The sequence below is a fragment of the Haliaeetus albicilla genome, chromosome 9, assembly GCF_947461875.1.
Source record: "Haliaeetus albicilla chromosome 9, bHalAlb1.1, whole genome shotgun sequence".
Taxonomy (NCBI): domain Eukaryota; kingdom Metazoa; phylum Chordata; class Aves; order Accipitriformes; family Accipitridae; genus Haliaeetus; species Haliaeetus albicilla.
Genome location: NC_091491.1, coordinates 39,390,169 through 39,410,570, shown reverse-complemented (window position 1 = coordinate 39,410,570; position 20,402 = coordinate 39,390,169). Strand labels below are relative to the sequence as shown.

At 39.5% G+C, this 20,402-nt stretch overlaps 1 protein-coding gene across 2 annotated transcripts; it reads left to right on the top strand.

Moving 5' to 3' along the window:
* The first annotated feature begins 3,718 nt into the window (after positions 1-3,718).
* Positions 3,719-16,573, top strand: LOC104324177 (acidic leucine-rich nuclear phosphoprotein 32 family member A). 2 transcript variants are annotated; one of them, XM_069792786.1, is made up of 7 exons: positions 3,719-4,463; positions 9,807-9,957; positions 11,008-11,101; positions 12,151-12,269; positions 13,186-13,328; positions 14,017-14,214; positions 16,218-16,573. In XM_069792786.1, exons 1-7 carry the CDS (start codon positions 4,255-4,257, stop codon positions 16,327-16,329), a joined length of 1,026 nt encoding a protein of 341 aa, XP_069648887.1. In that variant the 5' UTR covers positions 3,719-4,254; the 3' UTR covers positions 16,330-16,573. The 2 variants fall into 2 exon arrangements, with proteins under 2 accessions (XP_069648887.1, XP_069648888.1); XM_069792787.1 differs by having other exon boundaries at positions 4,338-4,784.
* The last annotated feature ends 3,829 nt before the right edge of the window (positions 16,574-20,402 follow it).

Below are 20,402 nucleotides of genomic sequence, written 5' to 3'. Positions count from 1 at the left end.
TAATGGCAGACTGAATGAGTCAAATGTATTATGAGTAGTTTTCCCGTTTCATACTTAAAGAGATTATGCCTATTTATCTTAAATATCTAACATATGACAACTTCGTAAAGCCAGTTTAATAAAGGAGTGCTCTAGTGACTCCTAAGTATTCCCATATTTGCGAGAGCTGCGTTTCAGGAAGGCAAGGGTTTGATGGATGAAGTGAAACAGTTTTTTCAATATAATTCACATAATCAATTCTCTACAAAAAAGGAAACATAACTCTTTAGCAGTTGGCAGCAGTTACATAAATAAATACAGCAATTTATGAAATATGGTAGCATCTGCAATGACAAAAGTTAGACAGGAGAATAACCAGAGATACTGCTTCAAATGACACGGTGTAAAAGGAAGCTTACAAGACTGCAACAGGAAATTGTTTATCAAAATTAATTTAGAATGATTTTCATATGATTAAAATTACCTGATGCAACTTATGTTCAATAAATTAGGAAGTACTTAATGAATGTTTTATTCTTTCCGGAATTATTAACAATTAACATATGAAAAGATGAAACATGAGATTCATAATAAAGATGCAGATGGAGGCAAATGAGACTGCCCTGAAGTCAGAGTTTTCATCTCTGGGTGGCTTCATCAGATGTCTGATCTTGTTTGTTTTGGCAGCTTTGGATAAGATGTTTCAAATTTTGAGAATTAGACAGAAATGGCGTTTGGACAAGTGAAGACTGACAGAAAGCTCATTAAAATGGATGGCAGTTTGCCTATCAATTTCAATGAGCTCTAAACCATGACCTCTGTAAAAGAATGCTTGGTTCAATCTCTTGTGAAGAATCGGGCAGATATCTGGCAGATACCTTTTGGGTTTTTTCTATATGCACATACAAGTTTGATTCTGCTCCAGTTGAATTCAATGGCATTACTCTTAAGGGCTAAAAGGTTAAGCATAAGCTTATGTGCATCTGTGGATTAGGGATGCAATAATTTCATTCAATATAAAAAGCCATGTTTTAAGGTGAAAGGGGAAATATATCTCATCTCAGTGAGACATATAATGGGAGAAATCATTATTGCACATCAATCAACAGGAGTGCTGTATGCCACTGACTTCACTGGGGATACGAATTTGTTTTCTCTTTCGTACATGCACAGATAGGTTGCCAAATGCAAGAGAAGGCAAGTTATAGCCATTATTTTTTTTTTAAAAGAAACTTTTGAGAAAAAAAACTGAAAACATTACTTAATACGTGATCTTTTAGTGTCAGAAAAAGTCTACTTCATCCAGAAATTGTTGACCTACATTTTATGAGAAAAGTAAGATTTGATACTGAAATAAGTCTCTCCTAAACCAAATAAAAATGCCATTCTTCATTCCATAAACATATCTTTTTATGGCTTGATCCAAAGACCATAAAATCAATGGAAAGACTCAATCTTCAGTGCCAGATATTGTCATTATGACTTGCAAGCCCATTGTTTTTCCAGAAGAGAGAACCAAGTTTCAGTACTTGTTGCTTGGTTACAGCCCCTCTAAACCTCTTGGAATTCATGGGTTTATAACACCTTAGAAAACCAGACATATGTAGTTTTCACTTCAATTATTTATGCAGCTAGTTGTTGATTCCTTTTTGTCTGGTAACCCTGATGAAATGATTCACTAACTCTGCTCCTCTTCTATCCAAGGCTTTATTCTGCAGTACTTGGCTTTTCCTTGTGAATGCTCTCCAAGTCCTACCAGTGGGAGTCACATAGTTTACTGGAATCCTGAATGGGCAGGACAAAAAGAAATTTGTTGCCTAGGTAACTCAGCAAAATAACCAGTTAGTTTATGCAAGTGTGCCTGCTTATCTGCTGAAGCATAGATGAGCATATATAAGCTTAATATTGTGTTCCTTTTCTAGTGCTTCCTATGAGTATCCATGCAGATTATACTAATGAAATATTCAAAGAAATTCTCTCTCTCTAACTGATTCATCCAACACGAATGCCATGGATTCCTGGATATAGTCAAACCAGGTAAGATCAATATAGAAATTAACTTTCTGCTGTCACTGTAGTGTCGTTAAGTTTTTAGATCTGGTTTTAGTGGTAGCATCAACCTAATGGTTTGATATCACCAATAAGTATCCAGCTAACACTCAGTAAAGTAAGAATTTTACATAAAGAACATGAAATTACATCAACAAACTGATTTTTACAAGCTTCTGTATCCCTGAATCAGAAAAATGTTATAATAGAGGTATCATTTAAATATTCTTTAACGATGATTAACATAATGTCAGATCAGAAAAACTCAGCCGTTTAAATGCATAGACTTTAAAGCCAGATCGTTCATCTAGTCTGATCTCAGTGAAGTCAGTCTCTGTGAATCCTGTATGAATGCTGACCCTATTCACATTAACAGAATTTTTGCTGTTGACTACTACAGTGCCAGCATTTCATGGTCTGAGCATTTCAGTTATTTCTGTATAAAAGGGGGAGGGATAATATTATTTCTTTTCTCCTACTCTTTGTCTGTCTGCTCTTTTCAACTAGACTACAAACTCTCTGGAGCAAACTCTATTTTACTGGCTTTCTGTGGTGCCCAGAACAATAGGGCCTCTTGTGGCCTACAGCAGTCATAATAATTTGAATTGTTTCCATCATTAATCAGATCTCAGGATGAGACGTATTCTGCCCAGTTCATATATATTTCATGTACCTGTAGGACATGCAGGGAAGCACCCAATCGGTCGAATGTAGATGGGAGAGACACGTGGTTGAGACTGATGCCCACCCTGTTATTTGCCCTGCTCAGCCATTTCAAAGACAAAATTATTGGTCAAAATTGGATGAAGTGGGAAAAACTATTTCTTTCTTGCAGGGATGGGACATGCTGCTGAATGTCTTGGCAGAAACACATTTTTACAGGGCAGGTTGTAAAGATATGAAAAATAGTGTTTATAATGGAAAGGCCGACACCATCTTAAATATGTCATTTCACTGAAATAGCACATAGATGCTTTTTCATATGCTTTATGAGGAACGCATTTGCCACAGAAGATCTGAAGCCCATTAGGCTGTAATGTGGTCCAATACCTTTCATTATAGAGAGAGAGAGGAAAAATGGTCAGTAGAAAGGCCGTAAATTACAGTCTTTTTTTAATTTAGAAATAATTGTTATTTTTTTTCTTAGCCCATAGAGAAAAGATATGTTCAGGTGACCTGATGAAACTCTTAATACCCCATCCTCTGCCCATCCTGTAATAAACTCAGTTCATGCCACCTAAAGTTTTAGTGAAACCCGCGTGGAATGACTACTTTGTTAAATTTCAGATAATGAACTGACAATTCAACATTTGGAACCACAAAATACTTTTGCACAGGAGCTGAAATTTTCGGATAAACATTATGCTCCTGTGCTTTACTGGCACAGTGAAGTTTGCCAGCAGCATTTCTAAGAGAATGTTTTGGAGACTTCAGTCACTGTTGGGGAAAGCACATGCCTTTCTATACAGAAAGATTTTATAATGATGAGACCAAAAAGAAGAGAAAAGAGAAATCTGGAGGAACAGGAAGGTAGGGAATATTTTTTCTGTGAAGAAATTGAAAGGTAGTAAGTGAAGCATAGAGGTTTGTGACTATATGGTATTTCCAGTTGAATATCCCTAGGCAGAGGGGTTTACTGTGTACTTTTTTCCACACTGATCTTAATCTATTTACTCCCTCTTCTTCCAGCATGGAGCCTAGGAGCTCAAGTGAAGAAGGAACTGTGCCTGTAATGTGGGAGATGCAGATCAATGGGGAATGATTGACTGCTCTATTATAACTTTACACAGCGCAGCACTGAAACTTGGTTCCCGTAACTACTGTTAGAGTTTAAAAGCCATCTGTAAACTTCAGCAGGGACTAGCCAATGCCCGTAACAATATTGGGCTGCTGCAATTCCATCAGTGGCACACTGCCAATGTCTGCACTTTTGTCTGAGTGAGTGAAACGAATATTATATCACACACATTTTGAAGTGAATAGCTTCACTAGACTTATTCGCAGAACCTATAGCTTTAATGTTTTAAGAAAAATATAATATAAAAGCAGACACAAAACTGACCTGTCAGTTCCCACCAAGAGTAGGGTCTCTTGTTTTCATTCTCAGATGCAAACTCAAAGAAGGAAGACTGTTTATAAAACAGCTGAGCATGTTCAAATGAGGCAAGGACATTCAACAGAGTGAAGAAATGCTCATGAAGAACTTTCATGAATGGTACATAAAATATGAGACTCTTTAAGTATCTATTTTCTTTTCATCCAAAGTCCTTGGATAAATCAATAGAGCGTTTAACAGCCATTAATGAAGCAGGGGATCTTTTAAGCAAAGAAAAGGTAAACTTCAAGTGGGCAAAACTGAAAGAAATTCAGAAAAGTGAAGTCGCTGGAGTGAGCACACTAGAGATTCATCTGGATGATCACGTATCTTGCTACAGGTATCACCAACCTATCTTTAGCCACCTTCTAGAAAGACGGTTCATTGATACCAGCTGGATCAGCACAGGAATTTGTTTGATGTGCTTAAGAGATTGGTAACAATAGCTCCTAACGTGACTGCGTTGCGAGGTGACAGTGTTTCCTTGGAGACAGTGAATCCATACAGCCCCAGCCAGGATCCTTGCAGGTTACCTCTCTTCAGAGGATCTAGAACTACCTCTCTATGCAGGAGCAAAGGTGGGAAGATAAGCTTTGACTGTAGACAAATGGCCTTATGCAAGATGTGAGGATTTGATGCGACAGCAAGACATGTCTGAAAGGTAGGAGGGTGAAAGAAGAGAAGTAACTGTAGTCATTGCACAGCTGGCTTGACATGCTTTGACAACAAAGATAGTGTTACAGGATTGAGTATCTTTTTAAAATGTACCGACCTGTATTGCTGATGGAGATTGTTGTGCAGTGAAAACAGGAAGAAAAATGGGTTTTTTCTTGGTGCCATTGGCTGATTACTGAAAGACAAAAGGTGTCTCAAAAAAATGTATAATTTGTTGTAAAAATGTGTGAAAGACACATTGATTGAGATGTAGAATTTGCATCGTTGCAAATTAGATTCATGAAGAGCTGTATGGAATGTTAGTTAATATGCTAGGAATGTATAATTATGGTGATAAGACCTAATTATGTTAATTATGGGGTTTTGGGGGCAATTCTATGATGCATAAAGCAAGATAATTGATGATACAGCTAACAGCAAGGATGCATTGTAACCATAACTTACAGGTGTGTTTGCCACTAAATTATGCTCAAAAGAACTGCTTCAAAATGTTGCATAATGTCTCATAAAACTCCTATAAAAAAATAATTGAAAGGTAATAGACCATGGAAACACTATGTCCAAGTCCTCTACTATTCTAAGATCAGAGAGTTCTCATAATAAATATTTGCATACAAGCAACAGCTGCTACATAGAAGTAAATTGTGTGCATTTTGAACAAAGCACAGCCTGACTTCTGAGTTTGCTTTCTTTTGAATACCTATACAAATTGCATTTGTAAGTTAACCCTGCAGTTGATTTATGTTGATCAGCTGTAGCATGTGCAATTGACTGAGACGACATAAGTAACTGGGTATTTGTATCATGCAAGCAAACAGCTATTTGTGCAAGTGGTTTGGACAGACCCATGACCAGCTCTCTTACAGCCTGTGCAAAATCAGCAGCTCTGTCCTAGATATAAGAACTCTTCTCTTTGGGAGGATTTATCACCCCTTTCTTACTTTCTTTTGGGGTTTGGTTTTTGTTTTGTTTTGTTTTGTTTCTTAAAGATGATCTTAAAATATGTTAGATTTCGTTCCTTTAGAATGATCCATGTTTTTCACTTCCATAGTAACAGGACTGAAAGAGTTTGGAGCACTTTGCTCTTAAATAGCAATCTGACCTCTGCTGAGATCAACCACACGGGAGTACGGGCCCTTCCATCATATATATTCTGTGATTTGGTGGGATGTGAAGCTGTAGCGAGCCTCATAGGAATTTTGACTCTGAATATGTGAAGAGGTAGTATAAATAGCTCTACTACTTGTTCCCAAATCTTTTATCAAGGACATTTCAGATCTACGAGGAAAGCAGCCATGGTTCAGTGAAAGCTAAGCCTGCTCGAGGCTGCTGGGGATAAGACTACTGGAAGCTAGACCAGACCCCAAAACTCCTCAAAATACTGGGACAAAAACCTTTCAAATCCCAACTGCAAGAATTTGCTTAAAACCTTCTTTATCTTTACTCCTCTTCCACTGAGCTTTCCATTTGCCCTTTTTTGTGAGGCAAACTGAACCTGTGCTGTAGAGTCTAAGATGTTTGTTTATCGAGGCTGCCAGTCATATCAGGAGAAAGGAGTCTTTTGACTGACAGTCTTTTCTTAATGGCCAAATATCTAAAATAATACACAGGAGGAATATGTTTCACTCGGAATATCTTTCACTGATGTAGTTTCAGAAGTAGCTCAGCTACAGCTCTTGAAAGTATTTAATGGGCTTTTAATATATTCTACCCTTAATGTCAGCTGGACTCAAATGTACTTGCACTGCAGTTAGGAAATTTACAGCATTTTGTTGCCTATGAAAATTTTGCCAAGATGTCAGTGGGAGGAGAGGCAGACCCGTTTCACGGACACACGACTGACACTGACATCTTGATAAAGTGTGACTTTTATCAGTGAACTCTATAGGAGTGCATGATTTTCCAAGATATGGCCTGATATGTCATAAATCATGTTTTGAAAAATGCAGTGGCTGTTCTGTACTCATTCCTTCCAGTTTACAAAATATTTCAGCCACTTAATTCCCCACTGAGACTTCTGCTGAGGATAATACATAAAATACATTGGGTTAGTCATGAGTACTTTCGCTTACCCCCACAGTCCATGCTACCTCTATTCAGCTCATATGCAGCACTCTAGATTTCGAGATGCTAGCAAAGAATTGCTTTGTACAATTTTTTTGTTTCTTTCTTTAATTATTTAGATGAAATGGCTATTTTATATATTTCAATTATGCTACATGGAACAGAATGATTTCCCTGAGCTTTTTTGAAGTGATGAGAAGTCCGCTATTTCAAAGCACCCTTTAGACAATTAAAGTGGGATCCTCCTCATCAAAATTCAGATGCCCTGAAGTTGTGTCCACTCTCAGGAAAGTCTGTGGGCTCCTCATGTTGACAGTGTGGACCGTGGTTCACTCCAGCTGAAACATAACCACTTGTCTCCACTCTCCCTCTCAAGCCAACAAAATTTGTTAAGCCTGGCCTTGCAGGCTGGCAACTCCAGCTAGGTGGGAGAAATCATACTTTAACCATATGGAGCTTTTAGGTGTTTAAAGTTGACTTGAGTATTCTGAAATTTTGTACGTGGTTTTGATATCAGTTGGCAAAGCTGTGGCCATGATACAAACAAAGACTGAGGGCCTGCCTCAGAAATTAGAATTTGGTCACATGCAAGATTTTTTTCTTCCTTACCATTTTAAGTTTCCTTTCCAATCATCTTTTATAGGATTCTTAAAATATAGTCAAGTATCTCTCCTTAAAAGACATCATATATACCCTCCCCTCCCCAAGAAGAGAGAGAATGGAGGAATGCTATTGCCACAGAGGGTTTCCATTAGTGAAATTAATTCCTCTCTCATAAGAATTTAGGCCTATGATTTATGATAACCACCAATTTCTCACTGCAGGCAAAGTGAGAGGAAATGACTCAGCCTGGACAGACATCATGAATCTAATTTTTTTCCCCCCTAATGCTTGACATAATCTAGTGTGCTGCTCCCAGAGGTGTCATTGGAGATTCATATCCAGCCGAAGGGCCTCACAATCAAGGGAGAAAATTTTGTTACTTTCATGTATCGTGTGATCTGTAATTGTTTGGAATTGCATTCTGCCTCATTCATTGCCATTTCTTTTGCATCAATTTTGCAGCAAAATAGTAAGGAAGACAAAGCAAAGGAGAGGAAAGCAGTGTTGCACTTGCTCCTTCAGAAAAATCTGTGACATAATGTTAGGGTCCAGCTGGTGCTTATTAAACTCAGGCAGTTCTGAGGTGAAAAATGCTTCCTTCTGTCACTCTTTCCAGAAGAAATCTCACTACCCACCTAATTGGAGAAGTCTTATCACATATTGATTCTGGAACTTTATGTTTTATTTTCTATCACCGATACAGAATTTTGTGAGTGGGCTTCTGCCAAAAGATCAGAATAGATATCATGTTAAATGGTTCAGCTAAAATGGTTTATCCCACATTTCAAGGGACTAGGAGTGTATATTCATGTCTCAGCAGAGGAGGTAGTATCTAGCTGAGAGGAAGGTAGGTTTTGAAAAGTCTTGCAGTTATAAATAGTCATATGAATACACCCTAACAAATCGCTTCCAAAACTAAGAATAACAGATCTTTTTCTTAAATATAAAAGAATTTCTACATATTTCTCTGGTGTGACCTCATTTAACATACAAAGAAGCAAAACAAATACCAACATAGGGCTAAACAAGAGTTCTCAGCACTTTTTTTTTCTTTTTTTTTTTTATATTGACCTAATGTAAATCCTCTTTTCACAGGGTGGCTGTGTGTGTGTGTGAATGCCTGCTGATCTGTAGCAGCACACACGCGTGAAAATGGTCTGTTTGCCTCAAGATGACCTCTAAAAATGCCTAAGTAAATAGCTGTTATTTTCAGAAATGCTGAGCTTGCTCAGCTTCCTTTAAGTCACCTACGGTTTATTGTGGCTGGTTTGATCCCATTAAAAAACCAAAGATAAGGCATGAAGGGAGGAGTACTTCCCTATGTCAGTACTGTTCTGTGCAGTCTGTATGCACTTTCAGGCAAAAGCCAGGAAAGATGTACTACTGGGTTTTGCTGAGGTTTAAAAAAGGCAAAACAGTAAGGTAGACAGTATGTGTCTCTTCATGAGTATTTACCAATAATCTGTAATCGTTAAGTTTTAACTGGTGTTCTATTTAGCTTGTCTGTTACACGCAATATGAAACTTTCATTACCATCCTCACTAGACCATTTTAAAGCTGCATTTTTATTCTGCATTTCTGCTCCTGACTATAATTGTTTTAATGATGCTTACTGACAGCTGATACTTTCTGGCAAGCTCTCACCGAGCTTGTACAGTAAAAGTCAAATTATACTGCTATATGCACTCACTTACTAAATTAAAATTTTTTTTTTTTAAGTATTCCATGGTAAATTTCTAAATTGCAGCTGCCAGTCTGCAAATTATTCAATCTCTCTGAAGCACAATTGGAGAAATTGCATCATTTGGGGTATATAAAATGTATTTTTGAAAGTGTCCTTAGGCAATGAACTAGCAAAGCACGCAAGCACATGACTTCAAGACTCTACTGAACAAAGTTCAAATCTTCTCTGGAGCCTTGATATTCTACTAAAACATAGTCAAGGAGTTAAAATAAATATGCAATTGAGATAGATATCTTTTCATACAACCTGGATCCATAAAAGCAGGGCTATACAGAATAGAAGGGACATATCATGCTATTGAACAAGTTCAGTTCTTCATTTTATCGAAGACTGAGTTTTTCTAACAAACTGCCAGTAAGTTTCTCTTTCTAATGTTTGGACATATCTGTGAAAGCCTCGTACGTGTAAGTAAACGGTACTTAGGCGAGAGGTCCCATTAAGGGACTGGAGGGAATTACCTATGCTTTGACCTCCGGATCATGTGGCTATTGTCTGGTGGTAAGTCCTACCCCTTGCTACTCTGTATTTTCTGTTATTATAAAATAGTTTGCATTTCTTTGAACAGAATCAATTACTGGTTTAACATGTCCTCTCTAGTTCCTCAGGTCAGACTACAAGCAATCAAAAATTCTGTAAATCCTATTCATCCTGCTACTCCATCCTAAGTGATACACACACTACTCCACTGGTTTTATCACAAAACAGAGGAATCATCAGGCAGAACTGTGATTCTGGGCTACCATCCCCAGTAAGTGTTTGACTTACCAGTCTGATTACAAGTTTATAGGAGAGAGACACTGACAAAGAGTAACTAAGGCAGAAATCTCTTCCTCAGCTTTGAAGCTGATTATGGTTTGCCTCCTTTTATCTTCCAAAGCTAGGTCAGATTATAAACAAGATTATATGATATGGTGTCAGCAGTGGCAAAGGATTTGACTCAGCCTTTGAGCACTATGCACAGGACTGGATGCAATGGGCAAGTTTATAATAAGTCCTGAAGAAGCTGTGTACATTTGCTAGAAAATCTCTTAACTGGGAGTGCTATGAAAGGTAACACTACAGATATTCTGTGAGAAGATCTCTCTCCAGTATTGGAACAAATTCATAGAAATAAACCAAAATGAGCTGTGGTAAAGTACACCTAAACTGTGAATTCCCACAGCATTTACCAGCTTCTGGATGTGGCTTTAACTGGAGGGGGTGAGTCAGAGGCGCGTGCTCCATCTCTGCTCCCCGCTCAACTCCACGATCACGGTTTCCAGTGAAAGAAATGCTGGACGTTCAAGCAAATGCCAAGCTGCATAGCACTGAGACGTTCCCCCACCACAGGCAATCGCGGTGCTGTGTCTGTTGGGCATGACACAAATCACACCTACTCCACCCACTACGGGCAGAGTTAGAGACGTTGTTCCTTGCTCCCTCCTTGGAGACTGATGCCCTGGAAATTACAGAACATGTTTTAGTGGTAAAGCAGAATGGGTAGAAACCTCATATTCTTGACTGTGGTGGCAGGTTTTCTCTATTTAGATTTAGTGCCACAGTTGCATTCAGGATATATTGTATGTAAGCTTGTCCAGAAATGTGTTTACATACATAAGTGTACACAAATGCATGCCATGGTATCCTCACTTCCATACATCATTTTGCTATTCACCAGATGGTATTAAGGCAGAAGACATTGTAAACATCTATGAATATTATTTCTACTGTAATAAGGCCAGAAAAATGAGAAAATACAATGCCAGAGACTGAAAAACCTTAACGGATGGTTTTATATCTTTATTTTGCTTTCTTTAAGCTTCCTTCAGATTCCTTCAAGTATCTCGGCTGGTGTGACATAGAAGAACATGATGTTCGAGGAAATCAGCTTTATTGTCCCCGAGTGAGAGAAGGTAAAGATCAAAAAGACATATTCACGTTTAAGCCTTAACTCTATTTACTCTATTTAAGTATATCCTTAAATGTTATGAGCTTAAATCATGAAGTCTGCCATTGGTTTGAAAAGGGGCAGGATTTCATTCCATACTGTACATCCTTACTTTTTTTAATCACTAGGAAAATACCCTTCATAATTTTGACAATGGGAAACAAAAGCCAGAACTGTAATTTGAAAATTTTTAGTATTAATGTGGTGTCGATTACTTCTCTCAAAAGTTCATTAACATTTAAATACTGTTCACAATGCAATAGCCATATGCCAAACAAGAAACCAAGAGTGAAATCCAGTCTTGCAAACAGTGGCACATATATTTTATTTTAAGACTGGATTGGCCCAATTACAATCTACAGACACACTCAGGAACAGAGAATAAAAGGTGGATTTTAAAAGCCAGTGTTTGCATGTTTGGGACTACACAGTGGAAAAATTCCACACTGTCCTTGCTTTAGTTAGGAATTTGAAGATGTCCATAGCTGTAAGCATTTCAGTAGACCTTAAGAGTTTAAGTCTTCAGTGTGTGTCATTCTTAATACAAATGAGGTTTTGTAGTATGGCTATTGATCCCAGTTGCAGCTGTTGTTAGCGGTCTGGAAGTTACAAACGTATCCCTTTCTGAGGACAATTAAGGGATAAGTACATAACCGCTATATAAACTCTTAGCATGTGAAAGAATATATAGAAACAGTATTTTAGAACTCAGATGCTTATGCTCAACCATTTAGAAAAAGCTTTTATTCTGAGCTGTAGAAGAAATGTCATTTAGTAACCATGTACCAAATCATCACGATCTTAGATTGCTTGCTGAATTATGAGCCCAGAAATGGTAGAAAAATCTTCACATTAATTTACATCTTAGAAGCCTGGAAACCTACACACACCTATAATATCATATATATTTCTTCATTTCAGATCTCTTCCCAGCCATCTATATAATCTTTCAGCAAGTAACTAAGTGCCAGTTCCATATCACATCCACTATTGTAAAGCTTTTTTTCTGACCAGGGCCCTCAGAAGAAGAGCTGTTTTTCAGAGGAGAAGAACAGACTTTGAAAAAAAGAAAACAAGTAACTGACACAGAGAAGTGGCAAAAGAAACTGCAAGAGAACTGGGAAAACTGCGCTGTAAAACTTTCTCATTAACATTTTGTACTGTAATAGTAAATAAGCCAAATAATAATGTGCTGGCTGCTCATTGCAGTTAGCAGTTTTAAAGCTCTGGTTGGCACTATGACATTGTAAGCCAGGAGGTTTTTACAAGCTGGAAGAAACACTGGAATATACTGTTATTTGGGTTGTGACGTGAAAGAATAAACTCCTGTGTTGTGACAGGTCTTCGTTTGTGCTCAGGCACATAAGAACTAGTGACATTCTTTGCCTGCTTAGTGCCTTCCTCAAAAATTGATGATAACTGAATGGTTAGAGAATGGAGCAGTTTCATTTCAGCTCTTTCACTCTCTCCTCATACCAGCCTGAGCAGTTCTTTTGGCTGGAGATACTACATTATTGCTGGTTCTGATCAGCAGTAAGTTACGACCTCCCTAAGATCAAGGAGGAAGCCAGGTAGTAACTTCATCTAACACTGAGATCCAGTACTGATGATCACACCTCTCCTTGTGCGTAAACATATGATACAGACTGGGGCATATTGATATCTGGCTGCTGCACAGCACTGTTTTTCCAGATGAGTTTCGAATGAGTTTCAAAACCAATGAGCCATGATCACTTAGTCCTGCTTTTTCCACCCAGAGCACAGAGACGCTGGCATCCCCACTCAAAAAAAAAGAGGAAGGAGGGGCTGGACAGTAAGATTCACATGCTTAAGAGATGGTTTCTTTCTTCTTTATTTTCAAAGAATTACGTAGTGCATCACTAACATTCTACGGTGATTGTGGCAATTGGCACCATCAATTGTTATAAAAGCAGCAAAATAAAATAGATTCATCTTTTAACTAATTCTGACATTGAAAAGATTTAATGACGTAGTTATTAGAAAGTAAGAAAAAAATGTAAGGGATTTCTTTTGTTTTTCCCTTCCCAGGAGTTGAACCTTTCATTTCAGGACCTGGGTGATCTTTACCAGGTGGAAAACTTTAAAAGGATTCTCCAAAGACTAATTCGGGTGGAAAAACTTTGGTTGGTGGACAATTCTTTGACAGACCTAAGTGCCATAAGGTTGCCAAGGTAGACAAAATGTCCTGTTTCTATTTTTATGCAATATGATAGAAATCAAAATTATTATTTAGCTGGAGCAGTCTCTTGAGAACTGTCAAAATATGGTATTTTGGGGGGTATTATATTGAGAATCCATCAGTATATTGCTATTCTGAGTTCATGTCATCCCCGAGTTGAAAATATTCAGCCAGGAGTTCAGATGATGTCCCATTTATTCCTGGCGAATAATTATGAGCCTCGTCAAGTTCCGTAATATTTGTGCTGAAGGGGAACATTGTTAAACACTGAAGGATTCTATATGAAGAGATGGTGGAACATAACCCAAGCAGAGAGGCCAAGTGTGACCGTGACAACTACATTTTTACAATCCATCTATTGCTACGTGTGGTCATATGTCTAGGTATATGGAAAGTTGTAATACTGAGAACAAGAATAATGATGTATCCATTGTATAATATAAAGAAAGCTGAGAGTATAAAGTGTAGGGATCTGATCTTGCAGTCCATAGGTAGGCAAAAATAGCACAAATGTAAAACTATTGTGAAAGCAGGTCTCGAGGAATCAGATTCTTGTATCTCTCATTGGAAGCCCTAAACTGCCATGACTTCGACTACGTGAAGAGCCATCCCTGTGTTGGCTTACAGGTACGTACTATTATGGATGTGATCAGTGATGTCATGCGCTTTGTACTTTACAGATGCAGAGAACTAAATGTCAATAAAAACCACTTTACATCCTTCAAACAGCTGCCAAAGATACCTCAGATTCAGCACTTATCACTCGCTGAAAATAACATTGTGACACTAAGTGGAATATCAGACTTCAGACATACTCCACTTGAATCCCTTATACTCAAGAGGAATCCCTGTGAGTTTCAAGAAAGATACAGACAACTGTAAGTCTTACCCTCTCATGGCTAACAAAAGTTGATCAACACAAAGAAGCGTTTGTGAGAGAGTTCAAAAGGAATAGGATCTCAAATACAACAAGCTCACCCGAGCAATCTTTTTATTTTCCCGTAGTCTCAACTACCATAAATGCTCCACGAACATGGGCTGGTGAGCCAGTATCTGACAATAGCCACAAAATATTCAGAAACTGCCTGGGAGGCTTTCTAATCACATGACTAGCAGTTCTTGAACTGAACTAAGTCCATGGATCAAGTTTAGAGACAGTGAGTAGTGCAGATAAATTAGGCTCCCTTTTATTAATAGAACCTACCTATTACTCAAACTCTCTTCAATCTCACTGCATCCCTCATGTATTCTGAAGGGAGTCTAAATTGCATTACGTGCCAGAGATGGAATCAGAAGGATGTGTTGAAAGATGGGAACTAAAGCAAGAGAAAACTAAGTTACCTTAATTTGATTTTTCTGGATTCTCTCTCTGTGGCAGCACTGTGGAAGTTCCACTGCCTTGAACACCCCACTCAATATAGGTTTATGTTGCAGGCAGCCCAGTGTGGTGTAGACTTAACAGACCTGCCTCGGACACTGGAAATGATAATTCAAATCCAAGATAGAGAATTCAGGGGAAGGGAATTTATTCTAAGTCTTATGCATGTTTTGACACTCACCCCCCTATTCCATTCTTCCCCAGTTGCTTTGACTCCAAAACCCTGCTGCCATGAAAAAAAATTTGCACACAAGTCAGAAAGGGGAACAAAGTGTGTTCCTTCTGAACTCTTCAGAAATCTGCATGGTTGCATGTTTTTCCCCACTACAAACAGAGTCGTGTCAGCCATCTACAGAAGGCTTTGTTGATATTTTTGAGATAAACCTTACAGCATGTGTCTAAGAAGTCATCTCTTCCTGGGAGGGGAAAAAAAAAAGAAGTTTAAAAGAAAGTGTTTACTGAAAACCTTTCTGAGTTTCCAGTACAGTTTTTCCTTCAGTCTAGTAGGCATCCGTTTGACAGTGTGATGGTGATGCTTGTGCTTTCTAAAGGCAGATAGGTAGAGATCAAAAGAAAGTTAAAAAGTAAATTTCAAATTATTGATTTCACATTTTATTTGCATATCAAAAGGTACAGGAGAACAAAAGCTGAAAAGCACTTTTTAACAATTACTAATTATGTTTCTGCTCCCAATCCTACCAGTTCTTAAGGCAATTAAATATTGGTATTACTCTGGTATATACTTTCACTGCCAGTGTTGGAAGACAGAGTCAATCATTTTCAAGCATAGATAAAACCCTGAGTTATCTGCTGAGATTGAGCACTGGAGTCTGCACTCACCTCAAAAGCCACAGGAGCAAATATCATAGCATGTGGGTTAACACCCGGTACGATGCTTATGGAGGGGCTACGGCTCCATCAAATTCTGAAGAAGAAAACAGCAGTCTTCATGACTGAGGTTAGAGATACTGATGTGCTGTTTAAAAGGGACAGTGTATCAGGAGGTTAGAGCCATTCATTTTTGGTTTGGCGTCATGCCCACAAAACAGGGTCTTCTTTCCTTTGGGAGAAGCAGAAGTGCAAAAAGGTTTGCAGAGAGCCCAGTTTCTCTGTCACGGAAGGATAAAAGTTGAGTTGCACTTCTTGCAATCTGAATCTTTGCTTTTCAGCAGTCTAGGAAATTCAGTCTAGGCTAACACTGTGTCCTCTCTTTTGCGTTAGACAACTGGTTTGTTTCTACTCTATTAAAAATGCATTTACTTGCAGTGCTTTACTGAGTCTGAGGATATAAAACTTGTGCAACAGAGTGAAACCTGAAAATTTTGAATTAGCTCTTTATCAGATAAATTCTGAAACAAATGACAAATCAAGATTTCCAACAATACAAATCTATTCTGGATATGTTTGAATCCACTATTTGTTTTTTATCAATGTCTGTTTTGTTCTCGATATTTCCCAAGATTATTTATCTCAATTTCTGTTTTTCTTTTGTCTCTCTTTAAGTGTATTCTCCAGTTTGCCAAATCTGAAAATGCTGGATGGTATCCCAAAACTGCCAGAGGACTGTTCACCCCCAGATGTCAGGGTTTTTTTCAAAATGTGTACTATACTTTAGCACTGTATTTTTGTAGGACCACAGTTGTGCTAGGACCACCTCACTTAAAAGGTACAGTAAATCCTGTGTATGGAAGTTACTATTTTTTGCTGGTCAAAGAGATACTGAAGCAGAAATATAATTTTTTTAATGCATTTGTGATACCACAGACTTCATGTAAGTATGGAAAAATGATATGTAAATAAGACATAATGTGTATACTGAGTGTCATGAGTTTGGTGTATTAAAAATATTAGGTGACTTTCTTGTCTAGGAACTCTATGTAGACAACAACTCGCAGTTATTGACTCCTACTGCATTTACTTAAAACAGGTCAAAGTTCAGACCACATATTCATTGTGGGAAATGGTACAGGGATTAACATCCAGTCTCCGAAGAAAAGGAAAAAAAAACCCCAAACCCAAAAACCTGAATAAAAGAACAGGCTATGTAGTTTCCTTCTTTATGTCCCGCTAGTGTCCTAGTGCTCTTTAATGTGCTTTGTAGATGGGAAAGGCAGAGCCACCGCAATCATTTTGACCCTTAGAAATAAAAAAAAAAAATGCAAAAAGTCCTTGCATGGGAGTTTGGTTCAGCTAGACAGTACTGGGGAGGTAAATCATTAAAAAGGAAAGTCTTTTGACTCATTGCTGGCATTGTTTAGGAATGTCTTGTTTCTTAATAGAGGTTCCTCCAACCAAAGCCACAGTGAGGGAAAAGACCTGTGGAAGCTGAAAAGGGATTTGTAAGGGCTCCCCAGGATATCTGAATGCAATTATCTTTGAGAGGTATCTGTCCTTGTCTTTGACTCATTTGCCATTCAAACTTAGCTTTTTTTTCCAGTCAGCTCATGCTGGCACACAAATAGGAAAAGAATGAGAGAGTCCTGGAAAACGAAGACAATTAAGAGAATTGCCTAATTCCAGAGACAGTCAATAAATTCTCTGCTGTGTACTGGCTGCAGGCATGGTTTGGTTTAGTTACACGGGGAGGAGTAATGACTGCTCAGCCCTGTAGAGCTCTGCAGTGCAATGACTTATCAGCAAAAAGGTTGCAGCAGCTCTGTATAATGTCTGTATTGGATCCGGGCAAGAGAAATGACCAGCTGGATAAGTTTCCAGGCACTCCCTTAAGACTGTCCTTACCTCTCCTACAGCCTAGCAGTCAAAACAGTTGATCAAATTATTGCATGAACTAGATCACAAGGTTTTGAATGTGTAACAGTATCTTGCTCAAACTATTTTTTACAGCTGTGAAAGGAAAGAGACAATGGACCACTGCAAAGAAGTGTCAGGTTGAGGGCTCACACTCAGGAAGTATTCTTGCAATTCATTGAAGCAGGTCAGTTCCTCTCCAGTATTTACGTGCTCACAGGGTTTGATAACGAGATACAGTCAGTGTAGTCCACCCCAGCAGTGGGAACAGACCATGCTATGACAAACCCCTCCATAAACATACTACAGAATCAAGAGGGTACAGTTCAACAATACATATCAACAAGTTTTTACAGATTCAGAGAGACATGATGTGGTTTACACAGAAAAAACAAGGCAACCAGAGCTTTGAAACAGTAAAAGCGGAACATGGTGTACTGTACAGCATGGCAAACTGGTCCAGAGGAACAGCAATCTTTCACACGGGGAGAATAAGAACAGAAAAACCTGAAAGCTTTCTGAGGAGTGAGACTAGTAGTCTACCTCAGATCTAGAAATTAATCCAGACATAGTATAATACAGTAATCAACATAAAAAAAACCCCACTGTTGTGTTTGGGAATGAAAAGGGTAAAAACAAAGGATGAAATATAGTCTTCTCAACTGAGGATGTATGTGAGAAAACACCATCTCCTCAGAAGCAAGGCAGACAGCTAAAGCAGAGACAAAACCGAGCCTGAAGGACCACCCTTACTGACCCAGCCAGAGACAGACAGCAGTGAGCAGCTGAATACTGACTGCTGTGAGGCTGTGCATCTGAAGACGGGAAACAGTCTTTTCCCAAGGTATCAGACACTAAGGAGCATTCAAATCAGTGATGCTCAAATCACAACAAAAAGCACTTGAGGACTAGGCTCTCTTCCCAGAATTTAGCATTAGAAAGTGAGACTGAGATGGGAAATTACTCCAGTCCCATGGGTAGACATTTCAATTACAAGCTCCTAGTGAAGTAACCACCCACTTCTTGCACATGTAATTAGGAGCTGATCGAGTGTCTCCTGGGAATACGCTCAGAGGCTTTGCTCTTTAGACCTGAGTCCTGGGTCAGTCCCAAGAAAAAGGCACAGATAGTGATTTATTCTTTCCGGACGGGAAGTTGGTTCTACTCTCATAATTTTGCCTTTCATTATTTTAATGCTCTGGCTTTGGAGTCCCAGAGAAATACGAGGTAATATCTGGGGAGCCTTGCTGATTTTATTTAAAGTGCATCTTTTGATGCAGCCCAAGATATGGTTGACTTTCTGCGCTGCAAGTGCACATTGCTGGGTCATGTTGAGATTCTCATCTACCAACACCCCCAAGTCATTCTCCGCAGGGCTGTTCTCAATCCACTCATCACCCAGCCTGTGTTTTTGCCTGGGGTTGCCCCAACCCATGTGCAGGACCTTGCACTTCGCCTTAACTTCATGAGGTTTGCATGGGCCCACCTCTCAAGCCTGTCCAGGTCCCTCTGGATGGCATCGCTTCCCTCCAGCGTGTTGACCGCACCACACAGTTTGGTGTCATCGGCAAACTTGCTGAGAGTGCACTCAATCCCACTGTCCATGTAGCCGACAAAGGTGTTAAACAGCGCCAGTCCCAGTACCAACCCCTGAGGGATACTACTTGTCACTGGTCTCCACTTTGACATCGAGCCATTGACCGCAACTCTTTGGATGCGACCATCCAGCCAGTTCTATATCCACCAAGTGGTCCATCCATCAAATCCATGTCTCTCCAATTTAGAGACAAGGATGTCGTGCGAGACAGTGTCAAATGCTTTGCACAGGTAGATGATGTTGGTTGCTCTTCCCTTATCCACCAACGTTGTAACCCCATTACAGAAGGCCACCAAATTTGTCTGGCACAATTTGCCCATAGTGAAACCATGTTGGCTGTCACCAATCACCTCCTTATTTTCCATGTGCCTTAGTATAGATTTAGGGAGGATTTGCTCCACAATCTTGCTGGGCACAGAGGTGAGACTGACTGGCCTGTAGTTACGCGGTTTTTCCTTTTTTTTTTGGCTTATGCCCTGCTGTGTTGTCCTTCCAACAAATGACAGGGTGGTTGAAGTCCCCCATGAGGACTAGGGCTTGTGAACATGAGGCTGCTCCTATCTGTCTATAGAGGGCCTCATCCACTCGGTCTTCTTGATTGGGCAGCCTGTAGCAGACCTCCACTATAATGTCACCTGTCCCTACCCTCCCTTTAATCCTGACCCATAAGCTCTCGGTCGGTTCCTCATCCATCCCCAGGCAGAGCTCCATGCCCTCCAGCTGTTCTTTGACATAGAGGGTGACACCCCCTCCTTGTCTCTCCTGCCTGACCTTCCTAAAGAGCCTGTATCCTTCCATTCCAACACTCCAATCATAGGAGCCATCCCACCATGTATCTGTGATGCCAATAAGATCATAGCCCTGCAGGCCTGTGCACGTCTCTAACTCCTCTTGTTTGTTCTCCATGCTATGTGTGTTTGCATAAAGGCATTTAAGTTGGGGGCCCAGTGAAGCTGACTTACTGGCTGGAGGGGCTGGAATTGCTTTGTGCTGCTCTTCAGGTGCTCTCCTGCTGCCCTGTGACCCCTCTCCAGGCTCAGGGCATCTATTGCTGGCACTGGCATTAAACTGGTAGGAGTGGGATGGATTGAGGTTCCCCTCCCCCGGCAACTTTTGTTTAAAGCCCTCTTCACCAGCTTGGCAAGCCCATGACCGAAGATGCTCTTCCCCTTCTCTAACAGATGGACCCCATCAGCCCCCAGCAGACCAGGTTTCTCAAAGCGAGTCCAATGGTCTAACTAGCCAAACCCCTGGCTGTAACACCAGCCGTGTAACCATTCGTTGATTCGCCAGATTCAACTGGTCCTTTCAAACCCTTTACTTTGACCAGGAGGACTGGTGAA